Source organism: Channa argus, chromosome 13, assembly GCF_033026475.1.
Source record: "Channa argus isolate prfri chromosome 13, Channa argus male v1.0, whole genome shotgun sequence".
Lineage (NCBI taxonomy): Eukaryota > Metazoa > Chordata > Actinopteri > Anabantiformes > Channidae > Channa > Channa argus.
Window position 1 is genome coordinate 21,073,639 of NC_090209.1, and position 22,952 is coordinate 21,096,590.

Below are 22,952 nucleotides of genomic sequence, written 5' to 3' on the forward strand. Positions count from 1 at the left end.
TAGATGTGACTAAATGGCAGCTTGATTCATTTATTGCACCTGCCAGAACTGCTGTTCTGTTTACGCCTGACAGAAAAGACCAAAAAGCGCTTTAGGTGTCCACAAGACACACACACAAACACTATCTTGCTCTTTTGACGTACTGTGTCATAAAGGAATAATACAATTAAGGGGGTGTGCGCTTACCGTTCCCAGAGATGTGGTTCTCCATCTCGCCGTGTCCAGCTTGTCTCGTGGAGACACCAAGTTGCATGTAGAGTCCCATGTAGTGTAAACTCCCCAGCAGCACCCTGAACGCTCCCATGTCTCTTCGGGTTGGTCTTCTCTCCTGTCTTCCCTCTTCCCTTTTTCACATTGGGTGAAGTGCCCGTCGAAAAAAGATATTTTTTCTTGTGTTTGTCGTTCTTTCTTTAATTCCAGGTAACTTGTGGCGAGGAACGAGTGTATACGAGCGTGAGACAAGATTCGTGGCGTCGGGCTCCCTGTGCGCGCTGGCGGGCGGACTGAGTGACTGACTGAAACCTCCGCTTCTCTTCACTTGGATCTATATGCGGCGGAGGAAGACTTCTCCCAAATGGGAGGCGCCGCGGTTTGCAGAGTATCAATTATGAGAGGAGTGATATTAAAAATGTTATTACTTCGACGGGAGGAGGTTCGGGAGATTTCTTAGAAGTTTCAAAGCTCCCAAAATTAGTTTTATGATTTGTTACTGTTAACTAAATAGTATATAATTATGTTTTCAATAAAGCAAACAGGGCGTTTCAAACATTAGCTAAACTCGAACAGTTTGCCTTAAAAAAACTACCTGACCACACATTTACTTGTTTATTTATGTATTTATTTATTTCTACCTAGCACGTGGTACCCTAACTTTAAACAAAGCAAGAGACTTATACAATAAATATCCGCAAACCAGTACTTTCCTTCCTAAAATATTCATTCAAATTGTTAGTGACGAGAGGTATTAAATATAGTATTTTTTTTAAAATATAAAATAGATCATCTAAATTCTTCCTAACTCATAGTCATCATCTTAATCAGTTCATTCTCACTCCACTGAAGTTTTCTTCAGTCCCTAAATTTGATGCCAATTTAAATGTCTCGTTTTCAATCAACCATTTCAGTCTTTGTGAATCATCCGTGTCCATAATCTCAGTCATATCTTTTATCTCAGATAACAAATATGTTTTGCAGTACAAATGACAATTTAAGAAAACAAAACAAAACATGGTACTCATTTTAAGTTTCCTGTTTCAATGGATAGATAGCTCTCATTTGGGCACACATAGATCTTTTTGTCTACATAAATTAAGAAGTATATCATTTTCAGTAATCACATTTAATTTCACGATAAGTGCATCCGTTTGGCTTACTTTTATTTCAAACACAGATTACACATATCTATTATCCAAGGTTCATTGCTGTATAGTGCACTGGGTTTAATGCAAGTCAAAATTGCTTAATACATCCAACATATAGTGCCCTCAAAAAGTTTTAAATGGCTCCCTTTACTCTTCTTACAGTGAACAATATAATGTGAATATTTATTTAGGCTTTACTTTCTCATCATGTGTCAGAGTTTCAAATAACTTTTGTTGGGAAGTTGTGTAATAGAGCACAACCACATTAAGGTTTCTTTAACTACAGACCATCAGTTTATTGAGCTGTTGGCAGTGCAGCCTACAGTATATTCCCAGCTTTTATTGCCAGAGCTCTGCGAACCTGTTATATTGAAACGACTGTCCAAACCAGTCCAAGAAGGTTGCTGCTGTGAGTGCTGCCTGTGGAACACCCTACAGTCCACCCATTCAGAGTGCTGGGACCCTGCAGAGTTCTACTTATAAATAAAGCTTCATCGCTGGTTTAAGCCTGCAAGACAAATGTCAGGGAGTCACAGTGTGTGTGCTGTGTTGCTGTCCATGGTGCTGACATAAAGTCACAGCAAAATCATACTGGCTATTAGTCTTTATGAAACCGTATGTAACTGCTTTATAATCATTAATAATCCTAAGCATTTTTCAACAACCAGACACTATAGGGAAGGGAAGAGTCCATGTTATTAGGCAAAACCATTTGCTGTCTTTTTCTTTTCTTGGTTATTTTAATGAAACAACAACGAGAGAGTTTTAATTGTTTGCCTTACCAATGTATATTATGTTCGTTTGTTAGTTACAAAGCAAAAGAACATATTTTTTTTATAATAATTTGTGTGTTGTAGAATTCACACACAGTTACATTAGTTAATTTTCTCTAGATCACATCGTGGGCCAATTATGCTTCAAATAAGAGACAAATTAAACGAGCTGTCACTCTTTGAGTCTGCAACTGCAAGAAACCACATGGCTCAAGTCCGATTTTCTTCCTTCGAAACATGACATTGCACCCTCTGATTTAACTGTAAGCCCTCACTTGTTTTCAGCAGTATCTTGTTCCAGTTGTCTTGTGACACCTGTTTGTTAAAGAGACTGTCTTGATGGTTTCCTGTCCATTAAAACAACTTTTATTCATAGCTCAGACTCTCTCTCCCTTTTAAAAAGAAATTATAGTTATTTATGGACTATTGAATACTGACAATAGCGCATAACAGAGGAGCCTGAAATAATTTGATAAGAGCATGTTTCACATCAGTGGATTCCTGCTTTTTTGAAAGTAAACCCTGGTGAGACCAGACCCTGGAGATTTCTTTTAAACAGAGCTAGGGACCTGTAACCCACATCTGAATGTCAACACACTGATTGGATTACCTGACTCTAATTACCCTCTTTAATAAAAGCCATTATCCCTAAGGTCCCTGTTCTTTCTCAGTCCAAGAGACTGCTTCCCATAAAGAAAATTCTGCAAACTGACTATTATATGACTTCATATAATAGTGAGGAGGCCTGGGAAAATAATGCGAAACTTATTAGGCATTGGACAAGAACACTATAAGTAATATTTTGTTTTTATTATTGGCTCTGATGTCTTTATGATGAACAGCAACTGGTGGCCCATTTACCTCTGGGGTATTATTAAACCAATTTACTGAGGCATGTGTCTTAGTAATATTTTGCTATGTCCCCATAAAAAAATCAGGGAACATTAATGTGGTTTTAGAGTTTCCAATATAGACCCACCACCAAGAGTTGCTGATTTACATGTCACTGTGTACTGTGGATACTTCCCATTGCAGCGAGCCCTGAAACAAGATCATTACAAAGGCTTAAATGAGGTAAAAAAGAATCCAAATTTAATAGCTAATAATTTGAAGGATTATTTGAACTGTACAGTTCGCAAATGACTGAACAGACATGGTGTCTGTAGCTGGACACCTTCAAAAACAACACTGCAGCATTGCAACAATACCAGACACAGAATATCATCTTGACTGTTTGTGTTTTACCAGCTTAGAAAGTTTGTTTATGATAAATAGCTTTGCTTAAGATCAGATCACGTTCGTGCAGAAAACCAGGAATTTGCAAACACGGACATACATTTTCTTACTACTGTACTGTATGTTTACCCTATTCACTTCCTTGTTATTCATATTATCATGCTAGCATTTGTTAATTAGCACTAAATTAAAAACACAACTGAGGCCAATGAGAACATCTTAGGCATAAACTAAAGGACTGAGTGACCTTGGCCTAATGGCGATGTTATATTTAAGATAAAATAACCCAACATTTATCTTATTTTATTTTTCTAGATTGTGTCATGAGCTGGGATTAATCATAATTCTATTCTGTTCTGCTACACAAAAAGTCAGCTGACTCCTAAGATTATCAAGATTCATCCTCAGGGAACCAAAACAGTCTATATAAAATTGACAATTTACAATCAATCAAAAAGCTCTTGAGGTTTTTTAGTGTTGTCTTAGCATCTCTGCCATAACAAAGTGCATCCCTTATTTCCACGGGGACTGACCAGGTAAAGATTTAGCTCCTGAGCTGGATTTTTAGGTGCAGTATACTCCACAGTTTTACTTGCACCTCCCCTGTACAACATTGTTAATCCCTGTGCGTATTCAGTGACAGAATACCTTCTCCTCTCAGCCCCCCTGCTAAAAGAGAGAAGCCCAAAAGCACAGTGGTGCACTGTGTTTGCACTCAGTCATTCGGAAAATACAATTATTCTCCCTCCCCTCGGCTGTGAAATTGCTGTACAACCGCTGTTAAACACGCCACAGTCATAATCACCGATAAGAGATGCATGGGGCCGAACCTCCTCTGCCAATACAATATGCAAAAGACGCCCCGTCGTTCTACTCATTTTGTTAGTGAGTGATATTAGAATTTGTTCAGACACTCAGGAACAGCAGCTGTGACACCTGTCAGTGAGCGGCCCCCCCCGGTGTCCCCCCCCCCCAACACTGCAGCTTTCTGTCAAAATCTTGGTCAGGGATCGAAAGGGAAAGGGTGTGGTACAAAGTAAATAGATAAATAAATGCATGTAATTGATATTTATATGAACAAATGCTACTGCATTACTTTCAAATGGGAAATACAACAAAGAAAATGGTGTTCACCAAAGCTTTTTAGTGTTCTGACTTCAAAATACCGATAAGATTAATCAACTGAAAGATTGAAACGTCTGGTTTGTTGTAAAACATCAACTCATAGCCCTCATGAGTGAGGCCTCACTTATACGCCTTTCTGCTTTCAAGTGCGCTAGAAGATTGAATTCGAATATAATCAAATTGAATTTATTGAATTACCAAGCTTGTCACTAACTTTACATTTACTTTCATTGAACCTTGAAAGAAAGAAAGATTTGCACTTAGCGATTTAAGAGATTTTCTGGCACTAATTTGTTTTTAAATACTTTGTTCACTGAGAGGCATTTTAGATTTTTGAGATTTTATCGTTAATGTTTCATTAGATGCCAGGGGACTGATCTCTTGAACTGCGAATCTGTGAACTCAGCAGGTCCATAATTCTCACAGGATTTTACAATTTTGTAATGCAATCACACATCTTTAGCAGCTATATCTATTCCTAACACTGCCTCTGCTGCCTATGTTGCTTTTGTTGGTTCATCAAACAACATTAAAGTCAACAGTATGAAGTTTTACTTTTTACTCTTTGATGAGAGTTTGTGAATTTTTGTAAAATGCCTTTTTTTAAGGGCATCAATATTGCTAATGATCGAATCAGGTTGCATTCATCAAGCTGAAATGAAGATAAAAAGGGGGTTTCAGCCAAAATGCAGCAGATTTAGGGTAAGAATACAAAAATGTCGCATGAGGCACTTGAGACTCATCTACGATGGCTTAAGCACTGAGCGCAACTGTTTGTGACCCAGATTGACCTGGAAAATTAGAGGAATACAATTTATTGAAACCAAGAATGGCTAATAACAGAAAATAACATTAAAGCAAATTGTTTAACCAAACAGCCTAAACCATAATTCATGAAACAAACAAGACACTACAAGTGGTGAAATGTATTTTGTTACATTTATTTTTATTATTACTAGGCCAAAGGTAAATCCTTTCCCTTCGCGACCAGTTTAGAAAGTCAAGCAATACATTGAGTGCTGCACCAGTAGCTGCTTATTAAGGTCACCTGTCTTTGTTGAACGGCTTTCGGCTGGTCCCGTCAGGGGTCGTCACAGCGGAATGTGTTCCGCACGTTGATTTGGCACAAGTTTTTTTTTTTTTTTTTAAGACGGATGCCCTTCCTGCCACAGCCCTCTCATTTTTATCCGAGCTCGGGACCGGCACCAAGGTCGCCCTTGCTGGATGGGTGGGCAAACACCTCATGGCGTGGGATTCAAACCCGCAGCCTTCTGCATCCCAACCCAATTCTTCACCACTGAATCCACCAGGCCCCCCTCGTTCTCAAAGCGGCTGACTTTCACAATTTGCAATTTGTCTTAGACCACTATGTGTAATGAAAATTCCATTAACATTCACATCAGACTAAAAATAGTGAGTAAACTGAGTTTAAGTGGGTCAGCTCTTCACTACAGGTCTCTGCAAAACATCCCCCTCCATTTCCTCTCTGCACTGATCCTCCTGTCTCACGCACTTAAAATGCATATGTAATTGGGGCTGTTTATTTCTGTTCCTAGGCATACAGACAAAAAAGATACAGCGTGGTATGGTGCACAAGACAAGGTGAATAAAACAAAGGTTTGTTTGTATATACAGCTCTGCCATAATACACCTCCACACTGTTGTGCGTGTGAATAGCATCACAAAGAAAGACACCAGTGGGCTGAAAGCTCTGGGAGGCTGCTGAGATCCAGCAGTGGGTGGGTTCAGACAAATAAAGAAGAAGCAGGTCTGTCTTTTTGTGAGGATTCTCTCTACACAGGAAAAGCTGAGGATATAGGGGTTTTTTTTTGTCTCCATCTGCGCCCATGTGCAACAGTAACCAAGGGAAAGCATAATGAGATTCATGTGCACAGACGGTTATCAACAAGCCTAGTCAAGCTCACTCACTAAAACGTGACATTAATCAAACAAACCAAACATCCAACCAGGATTTTATTACCAAATGTTTTATTAGAAAATATTTTACACGCAAAATCCAAAACAAACAAACCAGGTAAAGTGGGAAATCTTTCAAGTTTGCAGATTTCTGCAAAGTCTGTCCATAATTACCCCGCAGTGTTAAACACCACAGAACAGAAAATAAACAGCATTGAAGCTCTGTACACATTTCTTGTTTGCCGTGTGTTTCAGTCTAGCTATAATGTGTGGTGAGAACATTCAAATGCGGTCTTCACTGAATGTTAACCAATTCTCTCACACAGAGATTGTGTTAACAGGATGAAAAAATAAAATAAAATTAAAGGACAATTGAATTTTTAATTAGTTTCTCTAATCATTTGCGTTTCTTTTTCTTTCTACCCAAATTGGATGTTAAAAATTGAGACAAGGTAAACCTGAAAAACACACTAGCTAGTTTTCAGAAAAATGTCTATGCATGTCAACATCCTGAGTGACTTTAGTTAGTATGTTACGGAAAAACATACCCTGTTAAAAAAAACCCTCCTAGCTCACAATAGAAGACAGTTTTTGTGTGTGTGTGTGAGAGAGAGAAAGTGAGACAGGGACAGAAAGTGTGATTAGAAGGTGTCTACAAGGTCCATGATCCTCTTCCGCTCAGATTCTTTGAACTCCTCACTTTTCCCATCCCCGATGCTCTCTGCGTACTCTGCAAGAGACAAGAGAAAAGTCGGCTGATTAGTTGATTTGACAGCGCAGGCGTGGCCGTTTGACTTTTGAGGTTACACCGAACATCCTTGGAGCCAGAAATTCACAAGATTGATCTCCCCGCCACTGCGTGGAAGATAAATGTGAGCATGGTTTAGGAATTTGCCTGACAGTCTTATTCAGTGCGACAGCCGAATGAGATTCAGTTATTTGATCACCAAAAATAAGTACTAAAACTTTATAAACATTATAGATTTCTAGAGGGAAGAAAATGCAAAAGAAAACATTGACAACTCTTCCTCAGCCAGGCTATACACCCATTCCTCCTACTCTCATTTGTAAATACCAGGCTGAAACTACTACTAAAATATTTTTTTTATTATTGGCTACAACAATTCCAGAGACTAAAGCAGATGCCGTCAGTTTGGGTCAAACAAACACAATTATTGATTTTTAGCTAGAAATCTGTTAATCTGTTAATCAGCTTTATTATATTTTGTCAGGCTGGTTCTTTAGACCGAAATTGTGGGTTTTACTCTCGGAGCCCTGTATTTAAAATATTAAATAACTAGAAAGAACTAAAGAGATGCTGAAACATAACAGAATTATACCTTTTACAGCAGATGTCATTGCGCTGCAGTAGAATTAATTGTATTTTTAGGAGCAAAGCTGAGAGACTTATATAATTATATTTAGACTATATATGGACTTATATTTACTCTACTTGTGACAGTCTTTAGAGCCTCCTGATCACTTTTGTAAGAAAAAGTCACATCACATTACACATTCCTTGTAATTAGAAATGCCAACATATGATGAGAAATACCACCACACCAACTGTATTGAAATCCATCCTGTGTCCTCTGGCTGTGAACTGTAATCGGTCCAGGTGTGTTGTGCAGCGCCGCACTTCATTGTGTGCTTTTGAGCATTTTGTTCATTTTATGTGTCTGCCTCTCTCACACAGGGCCTTCGAGACCATCTGACGGTCGATTTGTGAGTCTAATGTGCAGAAAGTAGCATCTGCCGCAGCCCCGGTAGAGCCCGGGCATTCTTTCTGTCTCTCAGCCAGCCTCTGAGGCAGGGATTACACATTAAACCCCGGGATGTTGAGACAAAAAGACGCAGACGAATAGTTTTCACTGACAGACAGAGCAGAGAGAATACAGGGATTTTCCTAACGAGAGCCTGTAAGGTTTAAGATTATTTTCAAACTATATTTGTCCTACTGGTTGTATTATGTCACATTTTAAGAAAATTGTAAGACTTATATTAGGGGCGATGGTATCATGATCAACACAAAAGATAGCAAAGTAGTAAATCCTACAAAATGGAAAACTAGGTTTTAATAAAAAGGAGATATCATTTAAAGGGCATCCAAGTAATGAAATACATTGCATAACAGCAATTGGTGAAAAGTACTCCAGTCCTTTTTTTAAGTAGATATAGCTAAACATATTGTAGTACATGAAACCCTTTAAAAGAATGCTTAACTAAAAGTAATGAAGTATTTTCCTCATAATGTAGTTTGTTAGAATGGCTCCTGTGACTAAGACCAGAAGGCTACAGTAAACTGGTTGAGGTGTCACTAGTTTTGACATCTTTATATACAGGATATTAGTCCATAGTTTGTCTTAATGGGTCTCAGAATAAATGAGGATGGTTGTGTGACATTATTTATGGTTAAGAAAAACAAACAAAACAATTGTAGGTTTCACAGAAGGACCCAAAGAAGCATAAAACGGAAAAGTTAAAGGCATGTACCTCAAAGTGGTTCTACAGAGGACCACTGTGTTAAAGTCAAGTAAAGGACTGAACCAGTTTAATATGTTTAGGAGCAGGATTGGTATGTTTGACTTGAGAAGCAGACCAGTACAATACGGTAAAAGTTTCTTCTACAGTTCTTTCTTCAGTTTAGATCATAACACTGTGGCAGTAGTGCAGGTTGGAGCTGGAGGTCAGTCCATCATTGGGCATTCGGAGGAGCGCTGGGCTGAGAAAGACCCTCAGCACTGGGGGTAAAGTTATAAAAGTCAGGTAGCACCACTGTGGAGGCAAGGAGGTGTGCGTTTGGTCTGTGGCACAGACACGCGTCGCTTCCAAAGCAGCCTTGAAAGACAGCACCGGGGGTTTGAATGGGATACCCAGAGGTGTGGGATGCTGCTGAACTAAAAAAAAAAAAAAAAATTGAAGAATTTTAAGGCTGACTGAGAAAAGGGAACGCAGAAAGAGTGACTCAACAACAAAAAAACATGAAAACCTACTGCCTCTTTCACTGTACGCCTGTCACTGTCCCCGCGTGTGTCTCCATGTCTATAAATGGCAGCACAGTCAGCCACACAGACAGAAAGGTCAGAGATTCAGTGACTCTTCAACTCTCTGCAGAAGCTCCTTTTTGGCATGCTGGTACTCGCTCCTTCTGTCACCACGGCAACACGGCAGAGGACAATACAGTACTGAGCATCACCATTACTCAGGTCAGTGACTGGGACTGATCTGCCATGAGTACAAGGAGAATCATTTCCGAGACCAGTCCCTGCAGCAGCAGCTATGGGTATGGACCAGAGGTGCAAGGTCTGGAATAACGCCTACTGCATGGACGTGTCTGAAATACAACCATCTGAAGGACACCTTGACAAAAAATATCACCAGCTAATTTGTATGGCTACATTTAGCCAGCCATCTGCTGTTGTTTCAAAACAGTTTCCAAGGCTTTTTCAAGGAAAATGTCAAGATTATCAAACACTTCCCCTGTAGCCAGCAAATAAAAAGAGCCACACTATAACGCTGGGTAACATTCCTTTTTCATTAAAATTACCCTTTTGTTACACGAGTCAAAAGCTGCATATGTACAGGAAGAGGTTCTCCGCTTATAGTGTGTTGTTAATTGCTGCAAATTATATTCGTCACATTAAGGTGTAGTTGATTTCTTTGGCATGGAAGCCGTTTTTCTCTTGTCAGAGAATTAAATGGTAATAAACATATAAAATAGTCCAGTTTCAGCTTCTAATGACGCTCAAACTCACCCATCAGAAGTGCCAGTCAGGAGGCCAAACACCTTGGGAAACATTTCTCACCCCACGCTGTAACTTTCCAAAAACAACAATAAACTATCCACAACCACTTCATAGTGCGACTGGCTGTGAAAAGGCGACAAAAAGGAGCCAGTATCTGAACTTATCTCTTTTCATTTCTTTGCACACATATTTGTCACTTTAAATGTGAAAACTCTGAATAGCTTTCAGGCGAGAAAACAATGTGAATGAAAATTTGAACCACTATTACCACATTTATTTTATAACGTCTCCAACCTGTTGGGCAACCTGTTGTACGAAACTGTTCCGTTCAAGCGTAACCTGACCCTAGGCAAAGAAGAAAACAAGTCCACAACAAAGTGCTCTTCACATCACCCGGATGCCCTTTTTTCCTTATCTTGTCATAATTTCTCAGAGTCCTTTTAGCACAACCCAAAACAATGTTTCCCAACAGTCTGAGCCAAGGAAACAATTTTTATGCAACAACACATAAAACACCATGAAAAGCCCTCTATGATTGTGCCAACTTTAATCACCTGTGCGACAACCTACCAGACATTAAGTGGAAAACCTCAATGCAGGTTTTCACAACATTAGTGGAATAAATGTTCTTTCTTCGTGCAGAGCTGCTTCTCATTCAGCGAGCTTAAGCCATTAGGTTCAAGACATCAGAGCTGGTGGCACACTTTGCATGTGCTTAACCTTTTTCTGCAGTTTCACATTGACCGAGTGGGGCACTTGAAATGAGAGAGGGCTTCACAGTGCGGTCTGGTGGAAAGACTGAGACCACACAATACAAGACACACACACACTTACACTTTGAGACAGACAGATATACTAGTGCTGGGCTGGTATGGATACATACAAACAGCCATTAAACATATAAACACAAAAATAAATAACTCGTGTCAAGATGACACAAGGGCATGTACACACAACAGGCACATTAATATGTATTAACATGCAAGACATGAATACATTATGCAAGACGTACACTATTGCATAGATTTTCTCTCAAGGTATGTTAATATGCATACAATAACAAGCAAGGACATGTACACGCACACACACACACACACACACACACACACAAGTTATATGCTAAAGGTAGCGATGCATATATAATCAAAAAAATTATCTTAGTAAGCAAAAATCTATTGTGGAAGCTACATGGACAGGAAAGGGATACATGTATGCAAATATGTAGATGAAAACAAAGGGGTGACGCTTTTAGCAACACACACACACAAAACTGGAGAACTGCCATGCTTGCTGGCACTGCCATGCGTGACGGATGGCTCTATCTACAGAGCTACATGAGAGCCAGAGGGTGTGTGAAAGGAGCTTTCTCCTCAAGCTCTATCCAACAATGATACAGGATGGATGGATGGATGGATGTCACACAGAGAAGAAAATAACACACCTGCTAGGTCTCTGAAAGCAAACAAATACAGCAGGGCAGAAAATCTTTGGGACAGTGAAAAAAGGAAGGATGACAGACAGCAGCTGCTCCACTCACAACAGCAATATCATCAAACTATTATGACATGCAAGGTCCTTTGTTTGACCTTCTGTACGTAAGTAATGTGAATGAAATACATTTAAAGCTTATACTAGATGATAGATTAGATTTACTTCTTTATTGCTACAGTAACTTTCCTAATATTTAAAAGAATTAATACATACAAAGGTCAGATGTACAGAGGACTGTACAAAACAATAGCTTGGAATAAGCTAAAAAATAAAAACGTAAAATAATAAAGTTATATTTTTACACCTCAGTTGCCCCAAGCCTGTTTATTTGTCCCAGAGAGTGAAGAACAATGACAGTATTCATGGTATTTTATTATGTTCTAACACAACCACTTTGGCAGGGGTACAGCATGGGCTTTCTATCAAATGACAACCACAGCCAAAATGACTCCCCCTAAATGTTTCCTTGCCAGAGAGTGAAGCACTCAGAAATGTGCCAATAAAATGCTTCTGTGAAGGTAATATGCAAATGTTTAAAGAGCAGTAGCACCAACTGTACTGACTTCCATGCCAACATACCGTACATGTTTTTAACAGCGTGCAGTTATCTTTGTCACTCTGTAGTGAGGGATTTGTGTTTGGTGCCATGTCAACAAGTACATTTGATCAAATTTCAGTGAGAAGTCAAGTTACTTTGCTCACAGTCTCCCATATGTTGCTTATTAAAAGCCACCAGCAGTGTGCCTTGTTGTGAAACATCTGCAAGATGCGAGTTTAACGTCATATTACCGCATAGAAACCAGAGCAAAGTAGAAGTGACTGGAATTCATTAATTAGTGTACAGACTGCAGAGTGACTATAAGTAAAGCAAATTAGGAAGAGTTTAATAGCTCATATAGGTCCATGGGCTCTATGTTCGCTACTAAAGGCAGAAATAATTAAGTGCTGCAATTTTTTGAGAAATTATTGTAAGAAAGAAAATAAAGTCACTCACCTCTCATGATGTGGCGTACTACTTTGACAGAGCCTCCTCTCAGGTTGAGAATTTGATGGACTCGCTGCTGCAGCTAAAATGTGGGGGAAAATGGGAATAAGAACCAAACTGTAGTGACTGGAATCTAGCATATCTACAATATTTGTGGTTACTATTTGTCATCCTTGATTATCAAAAAGTGAAACATCTTACAATTTCATCATCTGACAAGGTTACAGCTAACCTATGTAAGAGACACAGCTAATGACAGCAGGAGAAAAACAGCAGAGTATGTGCTGCAGAATGTTGAATGTTGAGTGGTCAATGGGTGACACAACAAGGCTTTGTTCTATAATAAGAAAAAAGTTTTATATTTAGAAAAGTTTTTTATATTTCTATATACAGCAGTATATATTTAGCAGTTTATATTTAGGAATTCATAAAGTTAGGACAACTTAAATAAAAACAGATGAATTAACATGTATTATTACAAAATAATTTAAAGTAGCCACTGATTTATGTTTATTTTCCAAAAGAGCACAAAGGGAGCAAGGTTAGCTTTGTAAACAGAGGGATAAATGGTTTCCTGCGTCTAGTCAGAAACACTAAAGTAGCACTGCAAGAGTCCAGAGAATCCCAGATTAGCAGTGAAGCAAATGAGCCACTTGGCAGCAGCCCCCATAAAAACCATCTGACTCCTGTCTGCTTTATAGCTTGTCTGATCAGATGTTCTAACAATAATCAATGTGAGAGAAAACTCATTTGGCAAGGCAGAGTCAGTGAGAGAGAGAGAGAGAGAGAGAGAGAGAGAGAGAGAGTGTACCTGTGAGATCCCAGAGTTGCTGATCTCCACCATAATGTAGCAGATCAGCTGAAGAACAAATAGTCCGGCATCCAGGCGGCGAAGGTAGAACTCGTCCTCCATGCTGTCATCCAGGATCTCACCTCGACGAACCATCTCCTGCGCACACATAAAAAATTATATTAAAAAAACAGCAACACAATTGACACCGTTAAACGGCCAACACGTTTTTACACCCGATTAGGTGAATTAATCACAAAGGTTTAACGCTATTATTGTTTTCTGCACACTGAACAAACACAGAAACTAGCAGAGTAACTTTAATTCACGTATTTTTTCCCTGCCTTTTCAACAAATCTATTTTCTCTATTGACCAGACACAAAAATCAATTGATTTCACAGCTATGCCGCAACAAAGGGAGGGCTCTGCTGCCAGTGCTCACACACTCACAATTACACAAACACACACCCTTGCATAGTTATCCATCTTAACAACCCTGTCAGTATGCCAATAACACAGTGCTGCCAATATAGACACAGCCCACATTAATCATCATTAGAGATTAAGAAGCAGGCCTCAGGGGGGAGAGAGAGTCTGGAGGGTGAACCATTGAAGAGCGACAGAAACACAGACACTGTGCAAAGTTTCTGGCTGTCAGACAGTTTGACCACTATGCATGGTCAGTGGAAAGCTGTACAATTACATTCTGTTATGTCTATACAAAGAAAAGCAAAACAGATGCTGATTTACATTTAAATCATAGATTCTTAATTAGGATCCTTACTGAAGTTGACTATTTCACCACCACACGCTCATTTGTTATATTAAGGATACAGCACAGATTAAAAATGCTTAGATATACACCAAAGGATTTTGTTCATAGAAATAAAAAGTCAGTACAACTTACTTATTAAACCTACACCCTGGAAATCAACTCTGTACTTTATTCATGCACTCACACTGGCTCAATCTGCATTTGTTTCACTCTGCAGTAGGATGGCCTTACACAAAAAAAGTAAAGGATTTATAGCATTTGACAGTAAATCAAGAAAAAGGGCAACTTTTCAAACCATTCATAATGAAAACAAATAGCTTTCAGCATCAAGCTAAAGGGTAGCACACATGACATTTACATCCAGAAGATTTAATCTCAGAGAAAATTAAAAATTTCAAAAGGCCTTGTCCTTAAAAAAAAAAAAGAAAATCAATTACACTGTATAATTATAGTTTTGAAGTTCAGCTCATTTGCATGCTTCAATCAAAAGGGCAGCTCTTGAGGACTATAGTACCAGACACTTTGGGGAAAGCCATTTGAGCTGCAGGATGCACTGCAGGGAGGTAAAACAACATAACCATTTTTGTGTCACTGCATTCTGAAAACAGGATATAGCTTTAAAGATTTCATCCTGAGAGAAGAAAACACAAGCGGATCCAACTTTAGAACAATAGACCAATGTACAAAGTCGACTGTAGCTTGTTAAAGATGCCAAACAATGCAGATTATTATTAAAGCAAGAACCTTTAACAAATCCACTGAATGTGTCCTGTGTCCTGTGGGTGAAGCACTGGCCTAGAATTCAGTTTTCTTTCAAAGCAGAGAGTTATAGCATTGTGAAATAGTCCCAAAGCTCGGTCTTGTTGCTGTCAACTAGTACCCATTAAAGATAAAAGAAAACAATGTTAAACAAAGCTATGTGAATGTAAACTGTGTTTCTTCCCCGTCCTGAAGGAAAAAAGAGATTATCTCAGTTTCCAGGACAACTCTGCTTGTTATTTGGAGCCAATACAGAAGCTTGCGGCAAAGTTACACATATCTCACTATCCAACTTTAGCAAAGATACAAAACACAGGATATAGGCCTAAACCACTAACAGACACAGCACAATACATAGTCCACATGCAACCTCTGGGAAAGAACAGCATACACATACATGTAGTCCCATGGTGTGCATTTTCACGCAAGAAGCAAGTCTATTTCCTGTCATCCTTTTACTGCTCGTGGCCACCGCTACAATGGAGTTGTTGAATGCCTCAGAAGCATTTTCAACAATTCCGCATGGAAAACTCTGGCCTCATTCCTCTGTAATTGCAACAAGCAACCATATGAAACAATGTTACTGCAGTCTGGTTTATGATGTAGCTACTCAGAAATGTATTCACCGAGCAGGTAAAACATCAAGGCCAAGCCTGAAATAATCTATAAGCATGTATAATAAACTAAAACTAACATTTGAAATAATCAGCCAGAAGAAATGTTTGTTTAAAATGTGCAACCAAATGGCAGCTTGAAAAATTAATACTTTACTTATAAAATGATTTTAATCACTATCTAAATAAAATAGATTAACACTAGGTGAAAGTAAGGCATAAGCAGAAATATCGAAATTATTAGCTAAAAAGTAATAAATTACATATTTAGTTGGCAAAAAATAATGGATAAATGGTTGAAAGATTCGGTTTTCTCATTATATTACACCTTTTTGCACAGTTAATGACATACAGTACTACAAACTTCTAATATTCTAGTCATTGCAAGCAAGATTGTGTATGCCAAGATTTGTAAGTACTTAAATGGCATCTTTATTTCCCCCTCATGTGACCCCTCATATTTGCAGTCTAGGGTTCTTTTTTAGTATTTTTACTGCACAAAGAATCTGCCTAGGAGGGAGATGTGGTTGTCAAAATGACAGAGGAGGAGTTGGAGAACGCTCGGGATGGGGACACACCTCCTGGGTATTACCTTGGCAGACTAATATAGTTTTAAGTGGTTGATCAGCCCCACCAGTTAAGACAGAATGGGCCTAAATAAATTATTATGGCTGTTAGGCCATAACATGACCCAAAATGTCATGGAAAAGAGAATTTAAAAAAAATAAAATACACAGTGTGTCTTGCTGCTATTATCTGAAAGAGTGAGGAGGACTGGGAAGGTTGAAGGGCTGACAGCTAGGACTGATGACCTCTGTGGTATGTTGACTGGCCAGGAATCAAGCAGTGTTAGATGGTTTATGGAGATGCTGGGGTAAGCGCTGATCCTGAAATGCATTTCCTGCCTCAAGCAAATAAATGCAAATTGTAGCACTAAATCAATGTATCCCACATTCACCTTCACCCACACTCTGCTCAGAATCTGTATCAACTTCCTGTAGATGTGTGTGATGAAAGGAACTACTTTAGTATGTCTGTATTTTTAGCCACGACAGTTACATGGCTACAAATTAACACGTACATTTACAGGGTGTTAATCATAGGTTGCAGAAGCTTGTATTGGCACCAACATGCCCATCTTCTAAACCTGGTGGCTGGCTCATCCAGCTCTTTTCCAAGCAAATAAACACGTTTTTCTGTAGATATATTGGTATGGATTTAAAAAACGGTCACAAACACCAATCAGAGCTATAATAAGAATTCGAGTGCCTTCTTGCACTACTGCAAGTCTTAAGATTTTTACTTCTGTAACTCTCGTTACAAGTGGACCAGAGAAGGGAAAAAAAAAGCATTTTCAAATAAGGTCTTAGACAAGTCAATTGCAGCACCCTCAAGGGAGCCTCACAGTAATGGAACAAGGAAAAGATGTTCAAGCCAGACCTTTGAATCTGTATGGCCAGTGGAAGGTTTTGAGCAATGGTAAGTGTATTAAATATTCATTATTGTGAGCAGTGGAAGCGGACATTTGGGATATTAAATCCTGAGTCGACGCAGGCAGTGTGGCAGTATTCATTACAGTGGCAGACTTTTGTCCACTTGTGAGTTTTGACATTACGGCCAATATCTTTCATGTGGCAGCTCAGTCCCTCTGGCAAACACCGGACAGAAAAAAGGAGAAAAAGAATAACGTGTTGAAAGGAAAGATTGGACAAGTCAATTACTGAAACCTCAGGGAAGCCCGGCAGCCTGGCAACAGTACAGACAAAGTAATAAGCAGTGATTTTTGGTCTCAGTCTTCACTGTAACTTAGCAGCATTGTGTGCGTTTATGTGATGGTGTGTGTGATTCTGGGAAAACTATGTGTGGAATATTAGTAATAAATGCACATTAGAAACCATGTAGGTGCATTTGTGTCAGTGTAATCTTTCTTTGTCTGGGTGTATTGTCTAATGTACATGTATCTTGTTTTATAAAAGTGTGTGTGAGAACGTTTTTGCAGACAGTTTGCTTGAGACAGTGTGTTTGGCTGGTTGCTATTCCTGGGCTTTCTTTTCCACTGGGATTCTAGATGCAGAATTAAAGTGATTTCTTTGTCAGCCCTTTTTGCAAAAAAGCCACTTTGTTTGGGTGTCTGTGTACTGGATGTAAAACCTCTTTTAGGAAGTTTAGGAAAACACCAGAAAGAAAGAGTTTAGGTATAAGCGTTTAAAAACAACAGCAATTCAGAGGTAGATAATGAGGCAAATTTTGGGGTTAAAACTGGAGCTTTGAGAGAGTGCGAGACGTGCTGATTCCGAGTTATGTTAATATCCAAAAGAGGCATCAGATCTGTTGTGGGCACATTAGTGGTGTTACGAGGAGGAAGCTACCCACAACACCTAGTCCATGATAAAAAATAAATGATTTGGCATAGCTTAGAGAGGCACACACCTGTTTATATCAAATCCTACAAATACTGCATGTTTGGACATTCAGGGAACTCTCATCCCATTTCTAAAGCTCAGAGTATTCCCAAGACCACCGAAGCCTCGATAGTTGAGAAATGGAGGAAATTTTGAACTGAGTAACTAGACAAGAAAGACCTTGATGAGGAAGGTAATTAGTAACATGGGAAGTATTAACATTTGAGTACTTGAAAATACTGAGTGCCAATTTTTTGCTTCTAGTATTAGTTGCTGGACACGTCAATGCTTTTGAGATAAGCAAATCCAGCGGGAACAGAAATACTTGAGCGTTCTTCGGCCGAAACAAATATGGCAGCAACCGTTGTTTAATTAAGGGAGAAACAAAAATAAAGGGAAAAAAGACGAACAGACCTAAACCCCACATCACATTTGTGGAAAGACCTGAAGATGGCAGTTCATACAAGCTTCGGTTGCAATCTGACAGAGCTTGATGGGATCAGCTAAAATGAATGGGACAAACATTATAAAATCCAGTGTGACTTTTAAAAATGTATCCAAGAAGACCTAAAACTGTAATTGGTGCCGAAGGGGCTTGTACAACGTTTTTGATAAAGTTTAGCATGAGAGATTTTGTTTATCACTTTTAGTTACTTTCAAAAAAAAAAATAAAGTTTTTACTTTGTCATTATAGGTTATTGTGTGTAGACTAAAAGAAAAACAATTTGTATTGATTTCAATTTTTGTAGAATGTGCGAAAAGTTTTTTAAAAGAGAGGGACTAACAAAAGTTTGCTGGGGAATTCTGCATGAATCAGGAGACAGACAAGAAACAGAGAGAGAGGAGGGAGTGAGAGCATTTACTCCTGGAAGACATTTCAGAAACCTAAATATACCACGTCCAGGTGCAAAACCAATTCCAACTTAACAGAGACTTTCTTTGAAAACGTCTAATGTCAGCAGTGCTATACCAGCCCAATTGTTGGAAACACACACACACACACACACACACACACACACACACACACACACACACACACACACACACACACACACACACACACACACACACACACACACACACACACACACACACACACACACACACACACACACACACACACACACACACACACACACACACACACACACACACACACACAGTAAGCAACTGGGTTCTTAGTTGCTAGGAAAGTGCACTCAGGCATTTTACGGTATTGAGGTCGGCCTCGGCCGTGTTTTGCTGAGCTTCATCAATCTCCAAGAGCTGTTACCAACAAGCTGAGAGCAGAAGGAAAGTTGGGATGAAGAAGTGGAGAAAGAGGTAAAAGCATCAGCATTAGACTGGAAGAAGGAAAGAAAACGGGAGAAACAGGAGGAAAGGAAAGAAGGGAAGGAAGACAAAATGGGGAAAACATGGAGGCAAAACAGCTGGTGAATGGAGGGGTAATGAAGAGATGCACAAAAAAAGACACAAAAGAAGAAAATGTGTATCTGAAAGGATCACAAGTAAGACAAGAATGTAGGGGAGAAGCAACAATAAGAAGTATTTAAATTCAGAAAACCAACGACTGAGAGAAAAACAAGGCAAGAGAAGAGGGAGGGAGAAGAGTAATGGATGCTAGTGGGGGAAAAAATGATAGGAAAAAAAGAGAAACATTTGGGGGATAAAGGGAGCGAAAAATATAGTGGGATGGGAAAGCAGCTTTAAGGGGGAGAAGGAGAAAATCTGAAGGACAGAAGGGGAGGAGAGAACAAAGGTACGAAGGTGGGAGGAAAATAAGCAGCTTATTAAGAAGGGACCAGGCTGGAGATGCGGAGAAAAAGCAGCAGCAGCTTTTTCTTTGCTGTCCTCCTGAGAAATCTGTGGATAATATGTTGCTGAGGAAAAACATTTTGCTTACCACCCTTTAAAAACAGGCTTAACTAGGGAAAAACCAAAAGACACGGCAGAGAGAGATAAAACACTGCTGCTGACGGCAGCCGATTCAGATTTAGGTGCTGAGCAGAACTGGGCTGGCGTCTTTATCACCTTATTTAACATAATATGTGACGTTTGGTGGAAGCTCTGACACACACTTAAAATATCCGGGTGTTTTCAGGATAATAGTTAGGAATAAAGCCTTTGCTCAACCTATTGAGCTAAACAGGACGTACAGTAAAGCCTCCACCATTGTGTGTGGCAAATTGGCAATACACTTATTTACTTATAAATCCAGAGAACTCACTGAGAAAATGTTCAAAAACGGATTTCTTAATTTGTTTTTACATAGCATAAAATGCCAAACTAAATTCTGTGATCCTAAAGTATGTGCAGAAATTGGCCTGTTAATTATACAATGATTAGATGTTATTGCTTTGCTAAAATAGAATTCAACCTTCTTTTTTTTTTTCGCCTCACATCTGCCTGGCTCAAGCAACAGCTCTAAACTGGGGAAAGCTAATAGTGTTACCTCAAAGATATTGGCACATGTGTAGACCAGGTTTCTTATCACCAGGTTATCACAAAGTCATACTCGCCTCATCCCCGAGGAAGAGACAAGAGCAACAGAAGAAAAAGGAGAAATAAAAAGAGGAAGAGAAAATGTCAAACTGTCTGGCCTTTTCTTGACAATCCCACCACGATGTCTGTCTAAGAAATTAATCTTCTGTCAACTTTAGATAAGAATCTCACACTTATCTGTCTCCACCTATGCCTCCCTCTCCCTCTATCACACTGATTCCTTTTGCGAAAATTTCTATCTTCTAACCATCCATTCTTCTGCCTGTTGTGGTGGTTGCAGTATCTCCGTCTCAAAAATTTTTCTTGGCTTTCTCGCTTTCTGAGGACAAGATGCTCGTTCTCTCTCGCTGTTGAACCCATTATCCCCCGCATGGCCACATATCTTCTATCCCTGTATTGGTCATTCTAGCCCAGAGCTCAACACACACGAACACAACACACACTAACACAGTCAGCTAAATAGGGCCCTCACACACAGCTATCAAGCTTCTCATTCCTCTGTGAACTGTCATATTGTTATCAGTAGGGTTGTGATGTTTTTCTGGTTTCTTCCCTTATGGCCTTTGATGTGACACTTTGTGGAACCGCACATCTTATCAAGCAAAAAGAGATGACATTTTGATCATATGCCCCATCCTTTTATAACAGCGATTGTGGGAAATATCTGAAAATCTATAATGCAATTTGAATTTCTGTTATCTAGTTGGTGATAGGATTGCTCTGGAGTCTTTCAAATTCTAATGGAAGGTTATCGTTCCTGCTACATTTGGCCCTCAGTAGGGTGGTTTGTAGAAAGATTAGAGCCAAGGCAAGTTCTTAAACTTATTTCTATACAAGATGTACATTTATTTATGTTTACACTTGCTTATATTGCCATTTTTTGTTTAAAACAGTTTTCATAATACTAGAACTATTGCTTGTCATTTACTCTTCCGATAATTTTCTCCATTACATAAATCAATTAACCATTTTATTTCCAAAATATCAGAAAATAGTTAAGTTACTCATTATTTCTGACAACCTTTTCTAATTTTATGCCACCAACAGATACGGTCTTACAAGAAAAGCATCACAATCGTATTAATTGCTTGTGGATCAACTGATTGAATCTTGCACCCAGCACTGGCCAATTAATAACTTTGTAACATGAATAAAATAAATATGCTGTCCTAGGCTATGTCATGGAAATGTCTTCTTTTTTTAAAACATCACATCAGGCCTGGATGATTATGTAACAAACAAAACAAATCAAAACGGTAGGTTAAGAACAAAGAACATTTACAGTGGCAGAATAACTTTAAATAACCCATTATTTGCATATTTGTCAATATTATCACAATGTAGTTCATGTCATAATTATTAATTTAAATATGCTGAGAAACTTTTCAGATTCAAAGGAGTTTGTTAAAAGTTGTTGGTCTAGCATCCACTATATTCTCTTATGCTGATCATGTCTTTATTAGAACAAATATGATTTGCTTGTTGATTCAGGTTTCTGGCATAACTTGTGATCCGTAGAAGATTTACTCACATCTAAGTTGTTGACGAGCCAGTTCCAAATGACATAGGAAGTTATTTTCCCTGAATGAATTCTTCCTTACACTTTAAACGTGTGATCTTGACCTTTCACCATGCTTGTTCAGCAAAAGCAACAAAAGTGGAAGATGCCGGTAAGAAGGAAGCTTTGTTAACGGGAGAAACAAAAGCACTTAATCACTGTAAAAGTTGCAGAGAAGTAAAGCTAGACATTAGTTAGAAAGTTGAGTGTTTCATAAAAAGACCCACCAGAGTCTTGATGAGCCGCAGTGCGAAATTCAAGAAAAAACCCGGAATATGAAGCCTGTGTATACAGAGACAGTGCATAGAGGACGGCGAATCGGACAAATTGAGAGGGTGGGGGAAAAGAAGGAAAGGAAAGATGCTTACATGTTTCTCTCCTTCGATTCTCTTGTCAGCCTGTTGAACAGCCTCAAGGTACTTAAAATGCAACTCCATCAGTCGATCAACCTGGGGAGAGAGTGAAACAGAGTCAGAGAAGAAAGTGAGAGATGCAGCCTAGAAGAAAGCTACTTGAAAATCAATGAAATATGAGGGGAGGAAAAAAAAAAAAAGGAGCACACAGAGGAGATAGAACCAGATTAAATAAGTACACTAAACAACAAACTGATAATAGTGATACACTACTGCATGCAGTCTACTCCCTATAGGTTAGCATGTTTGTGGAACAGTATTTCAGCCTTTTTCGAATTAGGTCTTAATTTACTCCTCAAGAACCATTCAACCATTTTTTATCTCTTCCCTGCAGACCTACTAGATTGTCAGAGGTGCGGGTTTATGTAGTAAAAAATAAAGACAAGAAAATACGTTAATTCTAATTCATATTATACACACACACACACACACACTTGCATAAAATGAACAATTAGTTGCAGAGAGATGAAGATGAGACTCTAATTAGTCTAGGATCGCTTAGTA

The 22,952-nt window shown here is 38.9% G+C and overlaps 2 protein-coding genes across 2 annotated transcripts in view; both read right to left on the reverse strand.

Annotated features, from left to right (window-relative positions):
* The window catches only part of LOC137139893 (V-set and transmembrane domain-containing protein 2-like protein), a 44,703-nt gene extending 44,183 nt beyond the window's left edge, over positions 1–520 (reverse strand). The window contains exon 1 of the mRNA XM_067527760.1: positions 187–520. Within this exon, the coding sequence (XP_067383861.1) occupies positions 187–304 (118 nt within the window). The 5' untranslated portion in view covers positions 305–520. The remainder of the gene's footprint in view (positions 1–186) is intronic.
* A 5,947-nt stretch (positions 521–6,467) lies between these two features.
* Positions 6,468–22,952, reverse strand: part of ctnnbl1 (catenin, beta like 1) — a 40,351-nt gene continuing 23,866 nt past the window's right edge. Inside the window, exons 13-16 of the mRNA XM_067527841.1 lie at positions 22,404–22,484; positions 13,446–13,583; positions 12,644–12,716; positions 6,468–7,142 (exon numbers count right to left, since the gene is read on the reverse strand). Coding sequence (XP_067383942.1) covers positions 7,054–7,142; positions 12,644–12,716; positions 13,446–13,583; positions 22,404–22,484 — 381 coding nt within the window. The 3' untranslated portion in view covers positions 6,468–7,053. The remainder of the gene's footprint in view (positions 7,143–12,643; positions 12,717–13,445; positions 13,584–22,403; positions 22,485–22,952) is intronic.